The sequence below is a fragment of the Acomys minous genome (genome assembly GCF_964271855.1).
Source record: "Acomys minous genome assembly, chromosome: 6".
NCBI classification, from domain to species: Eukaryota; Metazoa; Chordata; class Mammalia; order Rodentia; family Muridae; genus Acomys; species Acomys minous.
The window spans coordinates 125,515,941-125,540,836 of NC_140487.1; the positions used below are offsets into that span (position 1 = coordinate 125,515,941).

The window sequence follows — 24,896 nt, forward strand, 5'->3', positions numbered from 1 at the left end:
CCTTGGCTACACAGAGACCCTGTCTCAAAGAAAGTAGGAGAATGAAAGAGCAAGCATAGTGTGGCCATTGTGCACCTGCCACCACCTGTTACTGCCTGTGCGCCTGGCATATGGTGGCACTGCAGCTCCCGGGGCTGTATACACGTCACTAGTTCTAGGTTGTCGTTTGTCACTTCCAGCCTCAGGTGTTCAACCATCTCAAAGGGAGAAACACAAACAAGCAATAAAGATGGGAAACCTAGGCTGCCAGTATTGCCCAGTGAAAGGCTCTTGTTGGTACCTGAGTTTGATTCTCCGTTTCCCACAGGACCCACATGCTGGAATGAGAGAAAACTCCAGAAAACTGTCCTTTGACCCATAGATGTGCTCTGTCATGTGTTCATGTGTGCACACACACAGAAAATGTGGTTAAAAAAAAAATTTAAGGTGGAGAGGAACCTTTGAGGTTTGAGGCCAGCCTAGACTATCAATGTGACCGTCTCACTGTGTTGGTGACAGGGCGTGGCTGCATCTGTAGTGCTTGTGCTAACATTTGGTGTTCTCTGTCCCTTACTATGAGGTGTCTTTCTGTGTGTGTTTTTATTTCCTTTTCAGGTTATTCTTTTTCTCTGTCTATGAAAATGCCAGTTGTTTTGTGTGTTCTGTTGTTGTATGAAAATTGTGTTCAAGTTGTATCAGGTGTGTGTCCCTGTATAGTTTGGGGCTGTTCCGTAAGTAGGGTGTGTCATCCTGAATTGAGTGTCTGTGTTCCTTCATCTTGCATAATTGTTCTGGCTAGCACTTTGTTGATCAGAAAGACACCTATGCCTTGTTCCAGATCTTACAGTGTGAGGTGGCAGTGGAGGTAGAGGGTTCATGTGTGGTGGGGGGAGGGGTTGGTGCATGTGGGGTTTGAGGGTAGTGTGTGTGTGTGAAGTGTGGTACATTTGGGGTGAGGTGTATGGGTGTGGAGGGGGAGGGGGTGTGCACGTGGGTTTGTTGCACCAGCACATCAGAGCTGGTTCTCGTCACAGTGGGCTCTGGATGGCAGACCTCCCAGCTTGTACAACAAGCGCCCTCACCACAGAGCCACCTCTATTACTTGGTGTCTGTGCCTGATGTTGAGTGTGCCGCAGCCCACCCAGGACACGGCTGTCTGTACCTGATGTTGAGTGTGCCGCAGCTCACCCAGGACACGGCTGTCTGTGCCTGAGGTTGAGTGTGCCGCAGCCCACCCAGGACACGGCTGTCTGTGCCTGAGGTTGAGTGTGCCGCAGCCCACCCAGGACACGGCTGTCTGTGCCTGAGGTTGAGTGTGCCGCAGCCCACCCAGGACACGGGCTATCTGTGCCTGATGTTGAGTGTGCTGCAGCCCCCCCAGGACACGGGCTTTCTTTGGAGAAGGCTTTGGTGTGGGGGATACCAACCAGCCTTACAGAATGTTTAAAAGCGTTCTTTTCATTTTCTAGAAAATGTTTGGAAAAATTAGCCTGTGATGTTAGGGCTCTTTGTTGGGTGATTTTGTTCAATAATTTGTCCTTTTGAAACAGGGAGCGTCTTACTTTATAGCCCAGGCTAGCCCAGAATTCATGCAGGCCTCCTCCTCTGTCTCTTGAGTGGAGGGTTCCCAGCATGACGTGCCACGCCTTGCCTGGTTTCTGACTCCGTATCTGCACTAGTTGTGAGCCTATCCTCCCTTTGTAATTTCGTCTTTTAAAGTTTTCTTCATTTAGTTTGTTTGTTTGTTAGACAATTTTCTGCTACTATAGTAAAATACTTGAGCCTGTGCACTATGAAGAACAAGAGGTTGCTGTAGCTTGTTTGCAGGACAAGAGGACATAGCAGCAGCTACCTCGTGTGGTAATGAAACCCGTGTAGCAGCTGAGTGGTGATGGCAGAGAGCTAGAGCAGCTAGGGTCCTGATCTCTTCCAAGGCCACTGTGACCGTGGGACGTGCAGCAAGCCTAGCATTAGCTCTGGGGCCCAAGCTTCTGAAGACTTTGGAGGGCATTCCTCAGGTGGTAAGGTTGGATGCTGACTGACACTTCGTGCTGTTGGTGCTGCAGCTTGGGGTGCTGGAGCCCATACCTAGTCCTGTGTGTGCCGAGATGCTGCGCACCGCTGAGCTGCAGCCCAGATGGGGGCAGGAGGCTGCGGCAACGCAGTGTTTGGTTTTTATTTTTTGACACAGGGTTAGTCTACCTTAGCTGGGTAGAATTTGTTATGTGTCAAAAAATAAAAACCAAACACTGGGGGCTGGAGAGATGGCTCAGAGGTTAAGAGCCCTGACTGCTCTTCCAGAGGTCCTGAGTTCAAATCCCAGAAACCACATGGTGGCTCACAACCATCTACAATGTGATTTAATGTGCACTGTATACATAATAAATAAATCTTTAAAAACAACAAACAAACAAACAAAACACTGCCTTAAACTTGTAACCAGTTCTCCTGAGTGCTGGAATTCTGCCATGCCTGGCTTCTTGATGGTGGTGGTGGTGGTGGTGGTGGTGGTGGTGGTGATTAGTTAGTTAGCTAGTTAGTTATGTGGATGGATGTGTGCATACATTTGTGGGTGTGGGTAAATGTACCTGTGTACTCCCAGAGGCTACAAGAGGGTGGGAGGAATGAGCAATTCATCACGTGACCGCTGGCGTCTGAGCCCTGGCCTTCATGGCTGAGCCACTCTCCTGCCCTGCTGCACGGCTTTCATGTGGTAGTTACAGACTACTCTAGCACTGCCTTCCTTTCATCCTGTAGGTTTTGGCATATTTTATTTTGTTTTCCTGTGCTTTAAGTATTTAACCCACCCTATGATTCCTTCTTTGATCCCTGAAAGCTGAGTGGTGGGTTGTTTAGTAGCCACAGATTATGGTGTTTCCTGTACCAGGCTTCTGATTTCATGAGGGGATAGGAATAATTCTTGGTGTAGTGTCCATCTTTTAAGTTCTGTTGCAGGGCTGGACAGATGACTCAGCAGCTAAGAGTGCGTGCTGCTCTTCCAGAGGACCCTAGCATCCTTGTTGGCAGCTCAGAGCCACCTGTAACCCTGGCTTCAAAGAGCTACATCTCCCTCTTCTGGCCTCTGTGGGCACTGCTTACTGTTGGCATAGACACAGGTACACACGCACGCACCATAGAAGTTTAGAGATAAATGTAGTTTGGGTGGCCTTCTTAATAACATCTCATTACCTTCTGAAATGGTTGTCAGGAGCTGAGTGGTAGTGGAAAAGGTTATCATTTATGAAATATCGACCCGGTGACCTTAGCTATTCAGTTATGATGAAAGGCCCAATCTAGCCTTTATTGAATGTGATATTTATTAAAAATGAAACTTCTCGTTTCCATTACTTAATCAATAGCACCGTAAGCCATTTGTTAATATGATTAAAGGTGGCGTTACAGACTAGATTTCTGACCCCCAGAACCTGGGTTTAATTTTTATACCTAGAGTGTACCTTTCTAACCTAGAGTCAGTCAGATCCATTTAATCCTGCCCTGAAAGACACAAGAAAGAACAAAGTTTGCAGGAAGAAGGCCAGACCCAGTGTCTCATACCTATAATCCCAGCACTGAACGGCTGAAGTAAGAGGGTGCATGTGACAGTCACATTGAGGCCAGCCTAGGCTGCCTGGAAGACCCTCCCTCAAAAAACACACAGAGGGCCGGTGAGGAGGCTCAGCAGGCAAGGGCACCTGCTGCAGGAGCCTCACAGCCTGAGGTTGCTGCCTATAACCCATGTAAAAGTAGAAGTAGAGAGCAAATTCCACAAAAGTACCCTCTGGTCTCTACGTATGCACTGTGGCACCCTCGTGCTCACACACACATACACAGAAACATGCTGTACACAGTGGGCTTTTTCCCCTCCAAATGAAGTGATAGCTCAGGGTGAGAGCGCTTGCTTCTGTCCCAGAGAACCACAGTTCAGTTCCCAGCATCCTCCACGTCAGATGGCTCCTGTCCATCTGTAACTCCAGTTCCAGAGCATCCCATGTTCTCTTCTGGCCTCCATGGACACCCTCACATGCATGGGTGCGTGCACACGTGTGTACACAAACACATAGTCTTCAAGAAACAAAAATGTTCAAAGATGAGTGTAACTGCTGCTCAGTAAAGAAGAGCTCCTCTGAAGTCAGCAGTGCGCTGTCAGAAGCACGTGTGTTTCGTTTTCTGCTGTCGCCTGCTGGGATTCAAACGTCAGGGTTTTGTGCAGGTGGCAACAAGGGATGTGTTGCATGGTTAGTGTGAGCTGGGAAAGCCTCTGGGACAGGAAGAAAGATCATCAGTGATGAGGCCTGGCCAGCCGGTGGGTGTGCTGCCGGTCCACTCTCCTGCCAGTGCCTGTTACTTACGCCAGGATAGTGCCCCTCTGACCACACCAGTGCTGACAGGGACCTGGGAACGGAGCTGTGGTTGCCCTCTGGGGTGCACTGCCAGCCTTGCCTCACCATAGCTAAGGGAGGAAACAGAGGGTTCTGAAGAGCCACCCATTGTGTGCTTCTGCTGTGTGGTGAGCTGTTTCACCACATTGTCACGCTGTCCTTGAAAGGAAAAGCTGATGGGCTTGGCAGTGGCCTGGCCGGGATCAGGACACGGGCCATTGCACTCCTCAGCCTCCTCAGGCCCTGGAATAAAGGTCAGCACAGAGCCACCCAGTGAACCATGGGTAACCAGATGGGGAGAGGAGAGGCAGTCCGCCAAGAGCTGCTGCACAGCACGTTCCCAGGGCTACCCCAAAGACAGGTGGAGAGAGATTAGTGGCAGAAGGACAGAGTCTGCCTGCCTCTCAGAGGCAGGGGGCTGTTGACCGCCTCTGGTGGAACAGCTAGCTGGACCCTAGTGTGGCGATGCACAGCTGGGCCCTGTGGCTGGCGCTACAGCCTCGGCCGGTGCTCTTCTGAGTAACAGCCATATTGGGCCGTTGGGAGGTCAGCCAGCAGGCCTGTGCTTACTGCACGCCTTTGCAGCCCTCCTCTCCCCCTGGGAGTGCCTCAAGATGGGCGTCAGCACCTCCTGTAGGGGCTGGTAGGGTGTGTGTAAAAGCCATACTAGAGATTGTTACTAAAGCACAGATCAGTTTCACTTTTTTGTGGGGAGAGAGAGAGAAAAAAAAACCTTCGTCGTGGATGGGAAGGTTCTTGACAACTCAGAGCGAAGTGTCCCATGTCCCGTTCTCTATCACTCTCACCCCAGCTCGCTGCGTCCCTGGACCCTCTTCTTGAAGACCTCCACTCCAGTACCTTACCTAGGGCACTGTCGTCCTAGTGGCCCTTCCCACCTACATGGCTGATCTTCTGGGTCACTCTTACGTGTGGTCAGTGATGGGGATGAGGGAGTAGTGTGCTCCTTCAGCATCACCTGTGATGGACATCCGTGGTCTCAAATGCTGGTTCCAGGCCTTCCCAGGGCCGTGGAAGGACTGCAGGGGCTCGCGGTGGCTGCATAGCCAAGGAGAAGATGGTTATGCCGGCCTTGTTCCTGCACTCCATGCCTGTGTCCCCACAGGTCTGTCAGGAAGGACCTTCTGTTCACTGCATTTTCTGTATAGCTTCCACTTGCTCCGGGCTACTGACATTTTAGTGTGTTGCTTTTACACCCTTGACTTTGGCTTTCAAGAGCTAGTGCGTATTAAGTGCTCTCTGTCAGAGATGAATTCACCAGGCTCACGTACCTGTGGCACCTAGCGGTTCTTCCTGCGTACTGTGTGCTGTGTGTAACTGCTGACTTGAGTTCAGGAGCATGGTGAGCCAGGGTGCAGACAGCCACTCATATTCCCTGTGATGGCAGCGTCCCCAGCAAACACATTTGCTATTGATGTGTATAATTTATCACTTTATTAACTGTGGAAACGAAGCCTTATTGGGGAATAAAGCATAACTTGGTTATGTCCTGTGCAGAGGGCAGACGCAGTGGAATGTGGCTGACAGGTCCCCGTCTCAAGGCTGATTCCAATAATGAGAGTGTTTAAGTACCATTGATTGTCCTCTAATTGAATTTCTCTTTCTTCAGGCCTCTTCTGAAGAGCTGAAGGCTGCCTACCGGCGGCTGTGCATGCTTTACCACCCGGACAAGCACAGGGACCCGGAGCTCAAATCACAGGCAGAGCGGCTGTTTAACCTTGTCCACCAGGCGTATGAAGGTCGGTGGGGAACGTGGCTTCACGCACGCAGACATTCGATTTTTAAGAGACTTGATTTGTAGACAATAGAGAGACGGAGTCCTCAGAGGTGTATAAAAGAAGTGCTTGGTTTGGTACTGTATGCTGACAGGGCCTTTGAAAGAGTCGGAGTTTTTTGCTTCAGAAATCAATATGTGTCCAGTAAGAAGAAAATGAGAGTCCAGATGCAGAGATGGCCAGGTCTGAACGGAGGAGGGTACCCAAGCTCCGGCTGTTCCTAGTGTCCACATGGTGGGGGAGGGGGCGGGTTCTTGCAAAGCAGCTTTGTCCCCCTCCCCCCCCCCCCCCCCCCCCCCGTGTTTTTGTTTTTGTTTTGAGAGGCCACAGGACTTTTTATTTATCCCGAGTGGTTTTGCTAGTTGTGTATCAGTCAGTGTAAGAGAGGTGTAACAGAAGCTGGTGTGGGCAGGCTCATGGGAAGTACAGCCTATTCATTCAGCAGCCTGGGGTTAAGGCTTATCCATAAAGAGGAAAACTTGGACGTCTGTCTCTGGGAAGACATAACTTCCTAATGCCAGGTGAGCGTCATGCCATCTAGGTGGGCAAATTTTTCTTTTCTTTCTTTTTTTAAAGACTTATTTATTTATTATTGTGTATACAGTACTCTATTTGCATGTACACCTGCAGGCTAGAAGAAGGTGTCAGATCACATTCTAGATGGCTGGGAGCCACCATGTGGTTGCTAGGAACTGAACTCAGGACCTCTGGGAGAGCAGACAGTGCTCTTAACCTCTGAGCCATCTCTCCAGCCCCCTACATGAGCAATTTTAAAGTGATTAGAATGGTAAAATGTTTTACCATGATTTTAAAGATAAAAGCTAAAATACATTAAGTCACTCTTAGATTTATAGATTAGGAAAAATCAGGCTGGAGAGATGGCTCAGAAATCACTGTCTGCTCTTCCAGAGATCCTGAATTCAGTTCCCAGCAACCACATGGTGGCTCACAACCATCTATAATGAGATCTGGTCCCTTTTTCTGGTGTGCAGGCAGAATACTGTATAAATAATAAATAAATCTTTAAGATTAAGAAGAAACAGTTACTGGTTCCATACCCCTGGGATCTGCTCCTTAGTTAGCGGCCAAAAGTTAAATTATGAGTCTCTACAAAATAACAAGACTCCTCTCCACAGGCAGAGTAGCAGCTGGCATGTTTTACCTTACGGATTTTACCAAAAGGCTGAGTTTTGGCCAGATTGGGGGAAGGGACACCTTTAATCCCAGTGGGAGGCAGAGGCGGGTGGAGTTTATGACCAGTAACAATTGGGCGGTGCCGTATGATAGGTAGGTGGTCTGTCGTATCCACCACAGCACACCTGTAGACAGGGCGCCTGTCTAGTCAGGGTAGTTCTCCTCAGGCTGCGTGACTGAAGCCTATGATTCCCATGTGTAAAAGGCCACATGGTTCTGCTGATGTCTCATGTGCACATAGCCTGCCTGTGTAGTGTAGAGATTTGAAGACAGGTAAACAGAAGCCTGCCTCCTGAGGAAGTGCTGTAGCAGCAGGCCCAGCAAAGCCCTGAGAGGGTCTTTCCTTACTAAATCAGTACAGCTCAACAAGTTCGGCTCTGTGATTTCCAGTGGTCAGCATTTCTTTCTTCTCCATTTGATTTGAATATGGATAGACTCATTTACATTGCTTTTTAATTAGGCCTAAAAATATATGGGAACCTCAGAGGAGAACAGACACTGATCCCAGCAGAGCTCGGAGTAGAGCTGGGCTGCTGTTGGCCTCTGAGTACTTCTTTCCTTGGTTAAGGGAGCTGTTCTCATTAGGTGATGTGGCCAATGGTATGTGTGTTTGTAAATGATTTTCAGCTGGCTATGGTGGTGCATACCTGGATGCCAGCACGTGGGAGGTGGGGGCGGGGTAATTAGCATGTTGCTGTGCACTGAATGAGTCGGGCTATGTGAGACCCTGGTTTGTTTGTTTGTTTTTAATTACAAATAACGACAAGTACACCGAAAACAGAAGTCTTGGGTTGGTAGTGTTGTCAAGGAAATCAGCTGGTGCAGCAAGGCACCAAGTAGCTCTCGTGGGGTGAGGTGGTGCTCTCCTGCCATCTCGGCACCCAGCAGGCAGAAGCCTGAAACCAAGACCAAAACATCTCTCCTTAGAGCTGCCAGAGCCAGGCCCTGCTCCGCATGGTGCGCCTGGGATGCATTGTGGCCACCGTTGGGAGCCTGCTGGGCCTGAGCTTGTGATCAGGAAGGAGAGGAGGGCTGTCCTCCTGACCTCGTTGTACACTGCGTTCTCGGGACTAAAGGGGAAGTTTGTGCTGGATAAACATGTTTGATTTTTTTTTCTCCCCATTGCAGTGCTTAGCGACCCCCAAACACGGGCTATCTATGACATATACGGGAAGAGAGGCCTGGAGATGGAAGGATGGGAGGTAAGAGAAGCAGCCGAAGCGTCTGTGGTGACGGGAAGTGAGCGGCACTCACGCGTCTCTCACTGTCGGCTGGGATCCCACCCGCGCCAGCACATAGGCCTTCAACGAAATTAAGAAACAACACCTATATATTTATAGCAGTTTGGGGTCTTCTGATACAATTTATGGCTTGCCCACACTTCAGCCATCAGGAAGGAGCAGAGCGCAGTGTTCTGGTGCCTCAGTGCATTACAGCTGGAAGGCTTATCCCAGGCCGAGAGCATGCTGTGGTGGTGTGCTTCACCCTGCAGGCTCCTGAAGCTCCGGGGGGCCTGGAACTTGTTTTGTAGACCAGTAACCACCTCCAGCTTGTGATCCGCTGTGGGAGGGCTGGAGCTGGCTGCCAGTGCAGTGCCAGTGCCCACGCTGAAAATGAAGTTTCTATTTTCCTCAGAATTGAGAAAGTTAGACTATGGACTGTGAACACTTGGACAGCCTGGGCACTCATGATGGCTGGCAAGTGGAGTAGAAACCACGTAACTCGGCTTGCCTGTAAACTGCTCTCAGGGGCCCAGCTCCAGCCTGCAGCCCTGTACATTACCCGGGTTCCTCTGTGACAGTATCTAAGGAAGCTGTCCTCTTGTAGTACAGCCATGTACCATGAGCTTTCAGACCATCACAGCAGAGGCAGCTACGACAGCGTGAGAATGAACATAGTGTTGTTTGTTAGTGGAAACCCACAAACCCTGTAAAGTCTGGATCAGGGCAGTAGGAGTGTATGGTGCTGATGTTGCAGACTTGACCGGCAGTCCATGGCCACAGGAGATGCTGACATTGGGACTGGAGAGATGGCTCAGCCATTTTGAACACTCGCTGGTCTTCCAAAGGCTGGTTCAACTCCCAGCACTTACACGGTGGTTCATAACTGTCTGTGACTCCAGGTCTGGTGCCCTGTTCTGACCCCCACAGGCACACAAGTGGTACAGATAATGCACTTAAGCAAACCGCCCATATATATAAAACAAAATTTTAAAAATTAAGAAAAAGAATTGATTTTTAAAAATATTAACATTAAACCAGGTATGGTTGGCACATGCCTTTAATCCCAGCACTCTATGGGAGGTAGAGGCAGGTGGATCTCTGTAAGTTTGAGGACAGCCAGGGCTACAGAAAGAGAGGCTTGGAATTAAAAAAAAAAAGTTAGGATCCTAGACTTTGAGAGCCAACAGCGCTCAGGGACTGTGGCTGTGGACATTCACTCTGAAGATGAGCTGCCCACCCCCGCCTGCCGGGAGACACTCTTTCCCTCCTCATGAGATGGTCTTTCTGGCCAGCCCGGGACAGGGCATGGGTGATGGGGGGCTAACTGGTCCAGATGAACTGAGCTGCTGTGAGTTCACGGGCTGCATGTGACACGCTCCAGGGGCGGGGCAGCTTATGTAGCACATGGCTAAAGTTCTAGACACCTACACTAGGGCTGCCCTCACCCAGGACCACCCGTTAGTATCAGAGCATCTAGTGAGTACTGTAATGACAGAGCCTTATGGCTGCCAAGAGAGAGGTGTGTGTGTCCGGGAAGTGTCTTCACTATTCTGGGGGGACCAGCAGTTCTGCCTTGGCAGTTGGTTCTGATTCTGTGTACAGCATGGGCACAAGTGAAGGACCCAGCACCTCTGCGCTGTCGTCACTGTACTGCATTACAGCTGTAACCAGCTGAGCCGCACCACGCTCCCACGCTCTGTTTCTCATGCAGGCTTAGGGTCGTGCCGTTGGAAGCAGGGCGCTTAGAAGGCATGTGGTGCAGTGTCTGCAGAGGCCTGATGGCCACAGTGGTCTTGCCCTTTGCATGGAGCTCATGATCTTCCTGCTAAGAAAGGCTGTGCTCCAGTGGTGTCCCCAGCACTTTCCTGTTGCCTACTGTTTGACCCCTAGTGTTGGTTGGACCTGAGACTGCAGCGTCACTGGCAGCTCAGTGCCTAGCCGTGTCATACACGGGCCAGCCTAGGATTCTTAGGCACCCATCCTCCTTCACGTGACTAGAGATCTCAAGCTTTGTGATCCTACAGTGTGCCTCATTGACAGCTGCTGTCTCGTTAGGAAACTTGAACTGTAGAATTGTCTCCACAAGGTTCCTGCAGCCTCTGAGAGGTTACTAAACTAAGGAATGCCAGTGTCCGGAGAGCCCAGAAGCAGCAGAGCCTTGCTTTCCTCGAAGGGTTGGTAGGAAGCTCTTGGTAGCCCCTTCAGTATCTTTTAGAGCCCTGAGGTGGCCAAGCCAGTCCCTGGCGTGTGTGTGTGTGTGTGTGTGTGTGTGTGTGTGTGTGCGCGCGCGCGCGCGTGCATGCCTGTGTGTGTGCGTGTGTGCATGCCTGTGTGTATGTGTGCCTGTGTGTGTGCGTGTGTGCATGCCTGTGTGCGTGCGTGTGTGTGCTTGTGTGTGTGCCTGTGTGCGTGCGTGCGTGCGTGTGTCCTGGCCTCAGCTTCTCCCTCAATTCTGTTACAGGTGGTGGAAAGAAAGAGAACCCCAGCTGAGATCAGAGAAGAGTTTGAGAGGCTGCAACGCGAGCGAGAAGAGAGGAGACTACAGCAGCGAACCAACCCCAAGGTAGCCGGCGCCACCTTACGGAGGACCTGGGGAGAGCCAGGCTCAAAATAACTAAATGCTTTTCAGCTGACAACATATAAACTGGGGGATTCAAAGCCTTGCTGCTTTTTGGGCGGGTGATACCTCATGTTGCAGCCGAGCTGCTGCAAGACACAACCATTCAAATTGTGGAGGAGTTCAGTGAGCCCTGCGCCCCCGGGTTTGCACCGTCACGGCTCTCTAAACTGTGGAGGAATTGGTGAGCCCTGGGTTTGCACAGTCATGGCTCTCTAAGACCTTTCCTCCAGTGAGCTTTCCGAGCCGTTGGCAGTCAGGGATCAGTGGGGAAAGGCCGCCGGCCAATAGCTTACGCACTGAGCAGGGCCTCTGCCAGACATTGCTGTGGCGACCCCAGTCTCCGGACTGGAACCCCCCAGAGTTAACCGATGTTTAACCCACTGGCACATGGAGTCAGCCCTTTGGACAGTATCTTTTTCCTTCTTTGGGGGAGGTCATTCTGAGGTGTACCCCACTTGTGCAGTGCCCATTGTACTGAGTGACTAATTGACCGTGGCTTGGCCCTGTCCAGCAGTGAATAGTGTTCAGGCTGGGCCCTGTCATCCTGTCAGGATGGCCCTGCTACAGCCTGGCCCTGCCATGATAAGGAGCTAGTAGCCTTTCCATTGCCTCTTGAGGAGCCTGTGTCGTCTTGCGGGGAGGTTGGAAGGGAGCTCTGCACAGTGCTAGGAAGCAGTGTTTTCCGTAAATCTGCTGGGATGGATCTGGGAAGCACAGCAGGTGACCCTCTGGTCACATTCATTCTAGCATTTGTTTTGTAAGACATGAAAGTGTGGAAAGGACTTGGTTCACAGAGCAGGGCTATGTAGAAAACCTGGTGTGATGGCTAACACCTGTAGTTCTAGCCCTTGGAATGCTGAGATGGGACTGTTGTGCATTCAAGGCCAAACTGGGCTACATAGCAACACCCTGTCTCAAAAAAAAAAAAAAAGTACACACAGTCAAGGACTGAGGCTACACCCAGGGGTAGCTTACTTACCTAGCAAAATGCCAACCAAGCACAGGCTCACAGCCCAAGACTGAGTGTGAGGAGGAGGGTCTGACGTCCACCTTGCCGTCCGTGGAGGCCACGCCTCTCCAGCCTCTGCTTGCCTTCTTCTCCCAGCATGCAATGGGAGGTTTTCCTGGAGGCTCATCCTGTCCTATGGAGTCATGTCTTAGGACCCCACTATTTCTAGTTTCTCTGTAGCCTTGGCTGGCCTTGAACTCACAGAGATCTGCCTGCCTCTCTAATTGCCTCTTACCGGCCTTCTCTTGCCCTGTGCAGATAAAGCCTATGTCTGTTCTTCCCACTCAGAAAGATAAAACTTAGTGCTGAGGTCACGTGTCCCCGGGCCCCTCTGTAATGAGCTAGGGTAGAGGAGAGGGCTGTGGCTAACAGACCATGAGGTTCGTTCACATGGCCTGGTGACATTGCCTTCTGACTGGGCCACTGTGCCCCTCCTTCCTGTTTTTAAGTCTGGTTGACGTAACTCAACATGCTGCCTTTCAAGAGGCTGGAGCCTAGACTAGGGTTGCTGGGCGCTGTGCTCATGTCATGTGAGCTGGTTGGCTTCCTGTCTGCCCGTGACACTCCCAGAAAGGCTCCATTGTCTTCACACATGATGGCCTGGAAACATAATTGAGCTTTATCAGAAAAAAACTTGCATAGTGATTATATCAGAGGAAAGAAATAACCATACAAATAGTTATAAATCCGAGAGTGCTTTCATAAGGACATGAATACATTGCTCTCTTTTTTTATTTCTCGTTCCTGTCTTTTGGTTTTTTGAGACAGGGTTTCTCTGTATGCCAGGCTGTCCTAGAATGGAGCTCACTCTGTAGACCAGGCAGCCTTCAACTCACAAAGATCTGCCTGCCTCTGCCTTCAGAGTGCTGAGATTAAAGGCGTGCACCAGCACTTTTTTTAAAAAGAGTTTTTGTTTGTTTGTTTTTTTAAAGAAAATTGTTATGGGGATGCAGAGATTGCTTGCTGCCAATCCAAACAACTTTAAGTTTGGTTCCCAGGGTCCATGTGATAGAGTTCGTTCATAAAAGTTGTCTTCTGTCTTCCGCGTGTGCTTTCTAAATACAGACAGTTTAAGATGGTTGTTAGGTTTCTATGGCAGAATGCAGCCATCATAACGAGCCTGCTGTGGCTCTGGTCTGCCCTGTGGATGTGGTTTTGGAGTTAGAAAGCTGGCCTGCCTACAGGTTAGGACAGGACGAAGCCCATGGAACCCATATGTTTGCTGTGCTCAGTGGCAGAAGGCCAGAGACAGTCGCATGCAGAAGCGGGCTGCAACTGAAGTGAGAAGGGACAGACGCCAAGGTGACGAGTCTGGGAAGTCATCATAATGAAGCATGGCTGCACGGCCCTCGGCCTCGGATCCTGTGTTGAGTCACTATCCGCAAGGCTGCGGTGGGCGGGGCCTTCCACTCGGTTTCCTCCTAGAGCTGCCGAGTCTGGATGGGTCAGCTCTCAGATGAGATGAAGTGATCTATGGCTGCTACCATCAGCACAAGAACTGTCTTGAGGCCAGTCAGAAAAGTCGGACGTCCCATCACTCTCAGCTGCCTGTCCCATTGACGCTGTTGCTTTATACAACACCACAACCAGGCACCTTAGAGAAACAAGGGCCAGCTGAGGTTTGGGAGTTTAGAGTCCACAGAGGAATGGAGGCCTTCGGTAAGGGGTGGGCATGGCTGGAGCAGGAAGCCACGACGGTGAACCGGAAGCGTTGTGAGATTTGAGACTCTCCAGCCAGGCTGCGTGCATCACCTGAACCTGCTCAGACAGTGCAGCCAGCTGGGGACCACGTGCTAGAGTGCCCACGCCCATTGCACACGTTTTCACTCAAATCACATTGTCTTTGGAGAGACTTACAGTTAATAAAGAGTCGTAGTGAAATTGTAAGGGTGGGGGGCTGGGGAGACGGCTCAGAGGTTAAAAGCACTGACTGCTCTTCCAGAGGTCCTGAGTTCAATTCCCAGCAACCACATGGTGGCTCACAGCCATCTATAGTGTGATCTGGTGCCCTCTTCTAGCATGCAGGCAGAATACAGTATACTAATAGATAAATAAATTAAATTAAATAAAAAAGAAATTGTAAGGATCGGTCTCAAGGGGATGGGAGCTTACTTATCCATAACCATTAATGAAAAAAAGAAGATTACTGCAAGTGTGCCAGCTGCAGTTTCTTTGTGGACAGGACACTCAGGAAAGAGCAAACAGTGGCTGTGAGAGGAGATGTGCTTGTCCATTCTTCTGATTGGCTTGGGTGGCATCTGGGATCTGGTGGCATCCCATAGACTGGTTGTCACCAGCATAAAGGGGGAAAAATTAAAATCTCCTTACTGTGGGTTGAGTCTTTTAGCACATACACACCCACAGTCACAGAGCTCTGAGTCAGGGCTCTCAGCTGCCAAGTGCACGCAGGTCAGTTTCCAGGAGTCTTTCTGTGAGTGAGGACCACGTGTGGCTTATTTCTCCAGTGGCCATCTTTAGACACTGTTGGCAGAATTAAGTGCTCGGCAGGTTGTCAGCAAATTGCAGCCCAGGAGCTGAGAATAATGCTTTCCTTAGAGTTTTGTAAAATGCAAAAGAATATTTTGATGTTGGACTGTTAGCACACACCTTTAATCCCAGCACGGGGAGGCAGAGGCAGGTGGATCTCTGTGAGTTCAAGGCCAGTCTGGTCTACAGAACCAGGTCTACACAGAAAAACCCTGTTTCTTTAAAAAACAAAAAACAAAAAAAAAACTAAACACGTGAAAGCCAGACTACAAACAAGTGTGTGAAGTGCCTAGAGCCCAGCAGCACTCCAGTGCGTCACGTGTGCCTGGTTTGGGTTTCAGCCCCAGAGCTGAGTGCTCGGTTTCAGCACGAGTGCCTGTGCCCAGGTTACTCTCTGAGGCCTCGCTCTGGGAGAGCAGGCAGAAGCTTGGTCAGAAAGGCAGAGTGCAAGGCTATGGCTTGGCTTATAGGAACACCAAGAGCAGCCTAGATTGCTCATGCTTCTCAGGCCAGCTAGGGCTCCATTCAGAGAAACAACATTGTGGCCAGGTGTGGTGGCAGCACCAGGGAGGCAGAGGCAGGCGAGCTCTGAGTCTGTGCTTTACAGTTGGGGTACAGCAACGGTAAAGAGGTCTTACTCTTTGAGAATGCTTCTTCTCTTTGACAAAAGTGTGCTTTGGGGCACCTAACGGACTTAAACGAGAACTTGCACACACAGCCAGAAGCCTCAGCAGACCTCTGACCACCACTCGTGTGTCTGGTGGCTGATGCTTTGCTTTAGCCTTCTGTGCTGGGGTCTCTGTCAGAACTCAGTTGTAACTTTTTGTTCCTCTCAAACTTGTGACTTCTCTATAAGACAACATACGGCGAGAGGCAGAGGCAGGTGGATCGCTGTGAGTTCGAGGCCAGCCTGGTTTACAAAGCGAGTCCAGGACAGCCAAGGCTACACAGAGAGACCCTGTCTCAAAAAACGAAAAAAAGAAAGAAAGAAAACATACGATGTTGGAAGTGAAGAATTCATTATTGGTAAGCTGAGGCCAGCCTTGTGGCCACATAGGGGAGAAGTCCTTCTACTGTGGTGTTGCAGCAAGCCATCTGCAAAAGGTTACTTCCTGAAGTGATGGGTGTGCCGAAGCTGACATCTGGACCCTCTCAGAAATGAAGAAATGCCCTTGTCAATTCAGGGTGACCTGACCAGCCATTTTCAGCACAGTTAATTTCATCAAGCAAGTTGTCACGGGAGCCCAGCATTCTCCTCAGCTCACTGTCCCCGTTCCAGTTTATTTGTTTTCAATATATTTGGGTCAACACCAAAGGCTACTGAGTCTAAAGTCCCTGGCTCGTTGGAGTTCTCAATTATTGTGGTCTCGTGTAAAGGGCAGCAGGCTAGCTGAAAAGTGATGGCTGGACCGTATTTTTAGATTTCTAATGGCCACTGATTTGCTGAATCAATCACTTGCCTGTCAGTGTGGAGTTATCATCAATACTTTGTTTATGGCAGGCTTTGCTTGTACCCGGGCTGGCTTGGAGCTCCTGATCCTCCTGACTCCATGCCACTGTGGTAGGATTTTGGGCCTGTACCACCATACCTTGTTGAATATATACTATTTGAAAAACATTCAGACACAGATGAAGTGCTGGGATTAAAGGCATGCCCGCTGCACTCGACCTGCACCTGTGTTTTTGTCGAGTTGTTGATGAAGGGACCCAGAGCCCTGCACAGCCAGGCTCTGTCAGTGAGCTACGTCCTCAGCCTACAGCAGCGTCAGTTCTCTTGTGGGTTTGTGGTAGGCTGGACTCACAGCTCCCTGCAGGTGTCAGGAGATTGTGTCTGGTCTTAACATTCACATGTTTGCTGGTCTGGATGTTGAAGAAAAGTTGGTTGGTTGGTTGGATTTGTTTTTTGAACAAGAGTTTTCCTAGGTTGGCTTTGAACTCAGTCTGACCTGGAACTTACTACACTCCTCCTGCCCTGGCTTCCCGAGTGCTGGGATTCCAGCATGGACAGCAGCTTGTGCACACAGGCCTCTGCTCGGCTCCGGTAACCGCAGAGCTGGGCGTGGCCGGGTCTCTTCCACACAGCTCTTAGCCAGTTTGGAATCCCTTGGGTGGTTGCCTTGATTTGCATAGCTTGTCTCCCTGTGTCGTGTTGTCCAGAGATCCAAATGAAGCACAGTTTCTCACGCCTGATCGTGACGTCTGCGCCACCACACCATGCCTTCCCTCCCTCTTTTCCCTTCTTTGTTTTGCTTTTCAAGACAGGGTTTCTCTATGTAACAGCCATGGCTGCCCTGGACTTGAGTCACAGACCAGGCTGGCCTCAAACTCACAGCGATCCGCCTGCCTCTGCCTCCCAAGTGCTGGGATTAAAGGCGTGCGCCACCATGCCCGGCTCCTTCCTTAAATTACAGTTGTGTGTGTGTTGGTGGGGAGAGAGGGGAGGTGTGCTGTCAGTCATGGTGGCTCGCTGTAACTCCAGCTCCTGAGAGGTAAGGTAAGAGAATTGGGAGTTCAAAGCCAGCCATGGTCACATAGCAAATCCAAAGCCAATTACAGGTGAGCAGGAAACTGTTGTCTCCCAAATTTTTTTTTATCTCATTTAAAATTTCTTCATATTAAGAGTATGTAGAGGCTGGGTGTAGTGACACACACTTTTAATCCTAGCATTTGGGAGGCAGAGGCAGGAGGATTTCTGTGAGTTCAAGGCCAGCCTGGACTACAGAGTGAGTTTCAGGGCAGCCAGAGCTATTATACAGAGAAACCCTGTCTCGAAAAAAGAAAGGAAGAAAGAGAAAGTGCCAATTCTACCTACAGACTCTTTTTTTGTCCAAAACTGGTGTGCCTCTAGGCCACTAATAAAATTTGAGTTATCTCTCAAACTCCTGGAGAATGTGTTTGGCTCAGGTTTCCCCCACAAATAACTGCATCTCCGATTCAGTGACTGCAAATCCTTTGGTGTTTCAAGACTGTTGAGCTCTTAGAGCTAAGCGTGTGGCGTATGCACCTCTGACTTCAAAGCCTAAACTTGCTTCACCCGGGGACTGTAGGCCAGCCTGAGCAACACAGTGAGACCCTCACCCCAACAGTAATAAAATAACGGGGTATAGGGGCATGCACCTCTAACTTCAGCACTTGGAAAGCAGAAACAGAGGAGGATCTATGTAACTTTGTGACCAACCTGGATTACGTGTGTAGCAAGACCCTGTTTCAAAAGAAAAAAGAACCTAAAAAATAAAAATAAGTGACAATTTAAAGAGGAAGTTTGAGCCAGACTTGATAGCTCAGGTGTGTAGTCCTAGATGTTCAGGGGGTCAAAGATTCAAGGCTAGCCTGGACGAGTTAGATCTTATCTCAAAAAATGTCTCAAGGTATCCAGGTAGCTAAGTGGGACAGAACCTGCTTAGCATGTGCTGGGAAAGAGGAAAGGAAGAGAGGACGGACTTGAGTTTTTGGAGAAAACAAAAAATTAAAACTTTAGTTTTTTGGGGTTGGGTTGGTTGGTTGGTTGGTTGGTTTTTGGTTTTTCGAGACACAGTCTCTCTGTGTAGCCTTGGCTGTCCTAGACTTACTTTGTAGACCAGGCTGGCCTTGAACTCACAGCAACCCACCTGCCTCTGCCTCTCGAGTTCTGGGATTAAAGGCGTGCCCCACCACACCCAGCAAGACTTGTTATTGTTTGTTTGTTTGATTGATTGATTAAATGAAGCACAGTTTAATTTCATCATTATCTGAAGAATGTATCATGACAGTCATGAAAACAATCGTTGCCAAACAGTAAAAGCTGCAGATCTCTCGGAGCTGCCAGAGCACAGCCAGTGGCCCCTTCGTTGCTGTATTGAGCACCGGTGTAGCTGACTTAAACATAAAGAGTTGCAAGATATTTGATCTCCTTGTGATCCCTGAGATTGTGAACTGTAAAAGCCTGTCTTTTGTTTGGTGCAGTTGAGCCCTAGCACACAAACCGTTAACCCAAGAGCTTTCTGCACACAGACACGATTAACCCTAGGTCAAGAGGCGGAGCAAGAAACCAGCTGACAGGATTGAAGAGTAGGTGGGACTTTGAGTTGAGGGGTGTTTTAGACAGTGTGTAGAAGGAGGGGGGCTTCAGCTCTGGAGCTCTTCGTCTCCTTGGCCTTCGGCTTTTTGAGTTTGGGTTAGTGAGCCTTTGGCCTTGGGTTTTTTGGACCTTTTCCTACTGGGCTGTCAGCTGAACTAGGGAGCCTTTGGGCCTTTTCCATCTGGACATGAGCTGAGTGGGAAGGTCAGCAGGGTGCTCCCTCTGCCTCCTGAGCCTTTATTGGTAAAACAGAATGATTGAGATTTTCTTTTAAAACAACAACAAAGTGTTATCTGCTCAAGCTGACATGTCCTCGTAGGCAGAGGCAGGAGGGTTGCCACACATTTGGGCCAGCTAGTCTGCATTTTAAGTTCTAGGCCAGCCACGGCTACATAGCAAGCAAAACCTTGTCTCTAAAAAAAGGGGGCTGGAGAGATGGCTCAGAGGTTAAGGGCACTGGCTGTTCCTCCAAAGGTCCTGAGTTCAATTCCCAGCAACCACATGGTGGCTCACAACCATCTATAATGTGATCTGATGCCCTCTTCTGGCCTGCAGGTGTACAGGCAGGTAGAGCACTGTATATATAATAATAAATAAATCTTTTTTTTTTTTTTTTTTAAGAAAAAAAAGGCCAAGAGTGGTGTCACATGCCTTTAATCCCAGCACTCAGGAGGCAGAGGCAGGCAGATCTCTGTTAGTTAGAGGCCAGCCTGGTCTACAAAGTGAGTACAGGACAGCCAAATCTACACAATGGAACCCCTGTCTCAAAAAAAAAAAAAAAAAGGAAAGAAAAGCAGGAACAGGTTTGTTGTACCCAGGGTTGGTTGGTGAAGCTGCTCTGGGCTGCAGCAGCACATCATGGTGGGAGCCGTGTGGAGCAAACCTTCACCTTACAGACAGGAGAGGGAAAGAGGGATCTGGGCCCCACTAGGCCCCACTTTGAAAGCACAAAGCTAGGGATAAATGTTTTTTTCAGAAGGCGGGTACCAGCTATGTTGCCTAAGCAGTCTTGATCTTCTGGGCTCAACGGTATCTGCTACCTCTGCCTCCAGGACTGTAGTTGTATCCTACCAAACCAGATCCCAGTCTTTAAGGAACCCAGCTCCAAACAGCAGCTCTTCACTGCCCTCTACAGCCCCTAGTGGCCTCTGTCCTGAGCCCGCCACTAGGCACCATGGGGCCATCACTCATGTCTGTCTTAGGTCTATGCCTGCACATCTCCCTTCTTGGGGACACTGAGTTACTTCTGGGGTGATAGAAATACTGCCTTATTTTGGTGATGGTTTAATGAATATAGTCATCTGCCAGAACACTGTGCCATGCGGTGTGGTGACACACCCGTAAGCCACGGCCTGGAGGCGGAGTGCAGAGCTGGTTGGTGGCTTATTGAGCCCACTGAATGGGAGTAAAAATATTACCCAAATTATTTGGTCTGAATTTTGGGCCAGCCTGGGTAGCAAAATGAGTCCCCATCTTGAAAAATAGTAAATAAGCTAAAGAGAAATTAGTAAAAACGTGTAGTTTTTGTGCATGAGCACAAAAACTCATGCTCATACACGCTCGCTGGGCTTAAGGTGGGTACCCGTGGGAAGATCTTAGAGCTTTGAAGGAAAATAATAAGCATTGTTTCTCTGAGTGAGCATTTTTATCAGTGTGCTGCCTAATTCTATGTTAACTTGACCCCAATTACCAAAAGCCTCCATGAGCTCAGGCTGTAGACAAGCCTGTAGAACGTTTTCTTGATTAGTGATTGTGGGTGGGGCCACCCCTACGCTGGTGATCCTGGGTTCTATAAGAAAACTGGCTGAGCAAGCCAGTAAGCAGCTCCCTGCCATGGCCTCTGGATCAGCTCCCGCCTCGATTCCCACCTTGTTGGATTTCCTGTCCAGACTTCCGTCAGTGATAAGCTCCGAGTGTGAAAGTGTAAGCCAGAAGAACCGTTTCCTCCCAGGTTGCTTTGGTCATGGGGTTTCATCCCAACTATAGTAACCCTAACTAAGACAGCAAAGTTTTAGCTTAGTGTTTCTTGTGAGCATGCTGTCTTCTGTTGCTCGACTTAGTTTTCAAGGGCAGAGCAGTGTGCGAACACCCATGTGTGCACATTGTGTGCCTTCTTCTTGGTCTGGAGGGCACACTTAGGTCTCGTGGAATTGTAATGTGGCTTTGGGGTAAAGGTGCTTAGTCCACAAGGCCAGCGTCCCATGTGGTCCCGGCATGGTCAGGTCGTGTGCCTCTTGCTCCTGTCTTGCCTCTGGTGTGTGCTGGCTCTTCCCATAGAACTGATGCTTTCTGGCTCTGATAGTCCAAGGCGTTCGTTCTGCAGCTTTTTGTTTGCTCTGTGACGTGGGTGCTCTGTGGACCTCATGGTGCACTGCCCTTCCCTGAAGTCAGATGCCTGAGCACTCCGCTTCTCTCTGCCCCAGGGGACCATCAGCGTTGGAGTAGACGCCACTGACCTTTTTGACCGCTACGATGAGGAGTATGAAGACGTGTCCGGGAGCGGCTTTCCACAGATTGAGATTAATAAAATGCACATATCCCAGTCCATTGAGGTAAAGCACAGACACCTCTGTGAGTACAGCAAGTTAACCAGGCGCAGTGCCGGGCGCTGCGTGAGCGTCAGCTCAGGGCTTCTCCCCATCTTTATTTATGAAGGTGGCAATTAGCCACTTGAGGGGGCAGGGTAAGAGGAGGGAGAGAATTTGGGAGCAGAGCACGGCAGCGTGCTTCATTTGGCCTTGTTTGTTACTATTCTGCCCACACGTAAAGCAGCTGAGTGCCGATGCTCAGCTCCCAGGCCTTGCCAATTAGCAATGCTGATGGTGGAAGCGAGCAGCCCACCTTCACTCTGATGGTGGAAGCGAGCAGCCCACCTTCACTCTGATGGTGGAAGCGAGCAGCCCACCTTCACTCTGATGGTGGAAGCGAGCAGCCCACCATCACTGGAGTTGAGAGAAGGCAGAGCTTGCAGATGGCTCTCAACTCTTCTCTCGGTTCTAAGGACTTAACTGTCCTGAGCCAGGGAACTAGAGTGCCACCCTCGTGTCCCTCGTGCAGTGAGGCCAGGCCATTCTCCCTAAGGCACTGAGGTCTCCACCTCCACGGTGTCTTTGTGTGTCACCAAGGGTATGAGCCAACCCCATGGAGTTAACTCAAGAAGCCTGCTGTCCTTGAAGAACCCTCAATACAGTCAGGCCGTGGTGGCAAGCTGGGAATGGAGAGCCCAGACAGCACATTATGGGATGGCACATGGTGGGGCCGCCAGTAGTTCCTGCCATAGGACACTAGACTAGGATTTTGGAGATTCCGCCCTTGAAGTTTCTTACAGCTCAAGTAACTCAGTAGGTAGAGTGTCTCCCTGACATGAGCAGGCCGTGGGCTCCATCCCCAGTGCCAAGTACAGACAGAAACGCATATGGCTGGGCTTAATGGTCCCCCAACGCACTCAGGTGCCACAAGTTGGAGGCCAGCCTAATCTGTATAAGCCCACAGCCAGAGCCACCTATGAGACCCTCTCAGAAAGCAAGCTCTGTAAAAGAAACATTCTTTCATGGTCACATGTATGTGTGAAGGAGAGGGGAGCAGAGCAGCTGAGGAGGCCACTGTCCCTGTGTCCTGAATGGCCGGGTGGCCTGTGTCTCCATTGCTTCCGTTCGCTTGTTACCAGCAGCCATCTTCTCTTAGGCACCCTTGACAGCTACAGACACAGCCATCCTCTCTGGAAGTCTCTCCACCCAGAATGGCAATGGTGGCGGTTCCATTAACTTCGCACTCCGGCGAGTCACTTCTGCAAAGGGATGGGGAGAGGTAAGGCCAGCTCAGTCCCGGCGTCCATACGTGGTCCTGTTAGTGAGCAGTCACACTGCAAGCTAACCCTCACTGCCTGCGGTGCCCACGCTGCACTGTTAACATGGCTGGAAATGTCAAGCGTCCAGACCCTGACTGACCACAAAAGAGTGATATCTTGTGTCTGAGGAATCCGGGCAGTCCATTGAACAGTTTAAAGTCAGGGTGCAATGTCCTTTGTGACACTAGCTTCAGCAACCAACCCTGGGCAGTCAGCGTCTCCCTGAGATGATTCCTATACTAACAAAAAGTGGTGCTGGTCAGTATGCCTGGACCATGGCCAGGTTGATTACAGTGAAAGAGCCAGCTCTCAGCAGGCATGGTGGCACTCGGGAGGCCAACCTGGTCCACAAAACTAGTCCAGGACAGCCAGGGCTACACAGAGAAACCCTGTCTTCAAAAACTCAAAACAAAGAGCCAGCATTGCTGAGCAAATGCAGCTGCAGCAAACAGGCATTGAAGATTGAGACTCACCTGGGCAAGTATGTGAGGCAGCCAGGACAGTAGGTGTGATGGGCTTCCACCTCAAAGCCTATCCCAGCACCTGGGAGACCTTCCTGTCAGCACTACAGGGAGCAGCAGTGTGGAGTTGCAGCCTGCACTGCAGCAGGGAGGGGTGTGGCCAACCAGTCTCCTTTGCCCTCCGCTCTGAGCTAAGGAGGCCAGGATTCAGGACTGACAGTTTCTGTGGAGGAGCCGTCTATAGTCTGGGCTCCCTGTGAATCCAAGACCGCAGTCCCCTCCAGGGACACAGAGAACAGACATCAGGAGTCTGCCAGCCCTGTATCCAGAGCCTGGCCAGGTACATGCTGAGCCCTGGGCTGCTGCTGTCGGAAGAACACTAGTAATGCTTTCTCTATTTATTTTTCCAAACAGATGGAGTTTGGAGCTGGAGACCTCCAGGGGCCTTTATTTGGTCTCAAGCTGTTCCGTAATCTCACCCCAGGATGGTAAATATGAGATAACCCCTTTTGGGTGCTATATTAACTTGATATTAGAGCCTTAATTCTTGTGATCGTGGACATTTGAAGCTACTCGTGCTGTGTGAGCACAGTAGGACAAGTACTGTGGCAGCCTGCAGCTGGACAGAGCTCTGCATTGGGAAACAGGCCAGCCCCACCAGACTGTGTCTGTGGGTGTGTGAGTCGTCTCTCTGTCCTCTCCCAGAGACTGTGGGACCACCTGGTGGTCAAGTAGACTTGGTCACCGCAGAGTTTTTATGGCCTCTGAGGCCAGTACTGACGACACACCCCACAGGCTTCTGTTGTAGTTTCCCTCCCAGCTGCTGTGACGCAGAGCTCTGTGTTGAGAGCAGCTTACGAGAGAAGGGTTATTCCAGCTCCCAGTTCCAGGTGATAGTCCCGTACAGTGCAGAGTCATAGAAGCAGAGCTGCGAGGGACTGCTCACATCACACCTGTCAGCCCAGCACCTGGGAGGCAGAGGCAGGTGGATATCTGAGTTTGAGGCCAGCCTGGTCTACAGAAGACTTTTGTGTCAGAACAAAGTTGCCGGGTGAGGCCAGGCTTAGTGGTGTGCGCCTGTGGTTTCCCCTGCTCCAGAGGTGGGCGTGGACAAAACAGACCCTGTCTCAGAAAGAAAACAGGAAAGGCAGGCATTGCTGTAAATGCCTCTAATTCCCATCATTTGAGAGGGAGAGTCGGGAGGGTCAAGAGTTCAAGCCCAGCCTGTGCTTCAAAGCACATCTCAGGCCAGCGCCGAGGCTACATGAGACCTGTGCCCAGAGCACATCAGAGGCCAGCGCCGAGGCTACACGAGACCTGTGCCCAGAGCACATCAGAGGCCAGCGCCGAGGCTACACAAGACCTGTGCCCAGAGCAGACAGCCCTGTGGGATGGTCTCCGCCTCTGTGCCGTGTCGGCCTTAGCTACCTGCCCACCAGACTGTTTCCCTCCCTTTGGGACGGAGTCTTTGATGAACCTGGGATTGTCTCCTGCCTTCTTTCAGCTTCTCTGAGATTTCTTTCCATTGGAAGGGAGGATAAGGAAATATGGATTAATAGGTAGTGTGGCGTTGTTACCATAACGGCAGTGTTCTCTCCAGAGCTTTGGAAACTAAGAAATGACTAGACAACACAGTGAGTGCCGGCTGGAGCTCAGCCACTCCAGCGGCTGTGCTGCAGTCCACGCTGTGGAAATGCCTCCTTGAACCAGAAGGTGGCGCTGCTCTTCCTTCGACGCTGGCACCAGAGCCCTTCCTGGACGCTGCTTTCCTGTCCTTTCAGTTCACTAGTTCACAGCAGGATGAATATCCAGCTTCCTTGGGCAGTTCTTAAGCCTGGGCGGTGTCT

At 50.4% G+C, this 24,896-nt stretch overlaps 1 protein-coding gene across 1 annotated transcript in view; it reads left to right on the top strand.

The window, feature by feature from the left end:
• Positions 1 to 24,896, top strand: part of DNAJC11 (DnaJ heat shock protein family (Hsp40) member C11) — a 46,774-nt gene that overhangs the window by 11,939 nt on the left and 9,939 nt on the right. Inside the window, exons 2-7 of the mRNA XM_084786888.1 lie at positions 5,986 to 6,115; positions 8,474 to 8,547; positions 11,030 to 11,131; positions 21,165 to 21,293; positions 22,426 to 22,548; positions 23,464 to 23,537. Of these exons, the coding sequence (XP_084643014.1) occupies positions 5,986 to 6,115; positions 8,474 to 8,547; positions 11,030 to 11,131; positions 21,165 to 21,293; positions 22,426 to 22,548; positions 23,464 to 23,537 (632 nt within the window). The remainder of the gene's footprint in view (positions 1 to 5,985; positions 6,116 to 8,473; positions 8,548 to 11,029; positions 11,132 to 21,164; positions 21,294 to 22,425; positions 22,549 to 23,463; positions 23,538 to 24,896) is intronic.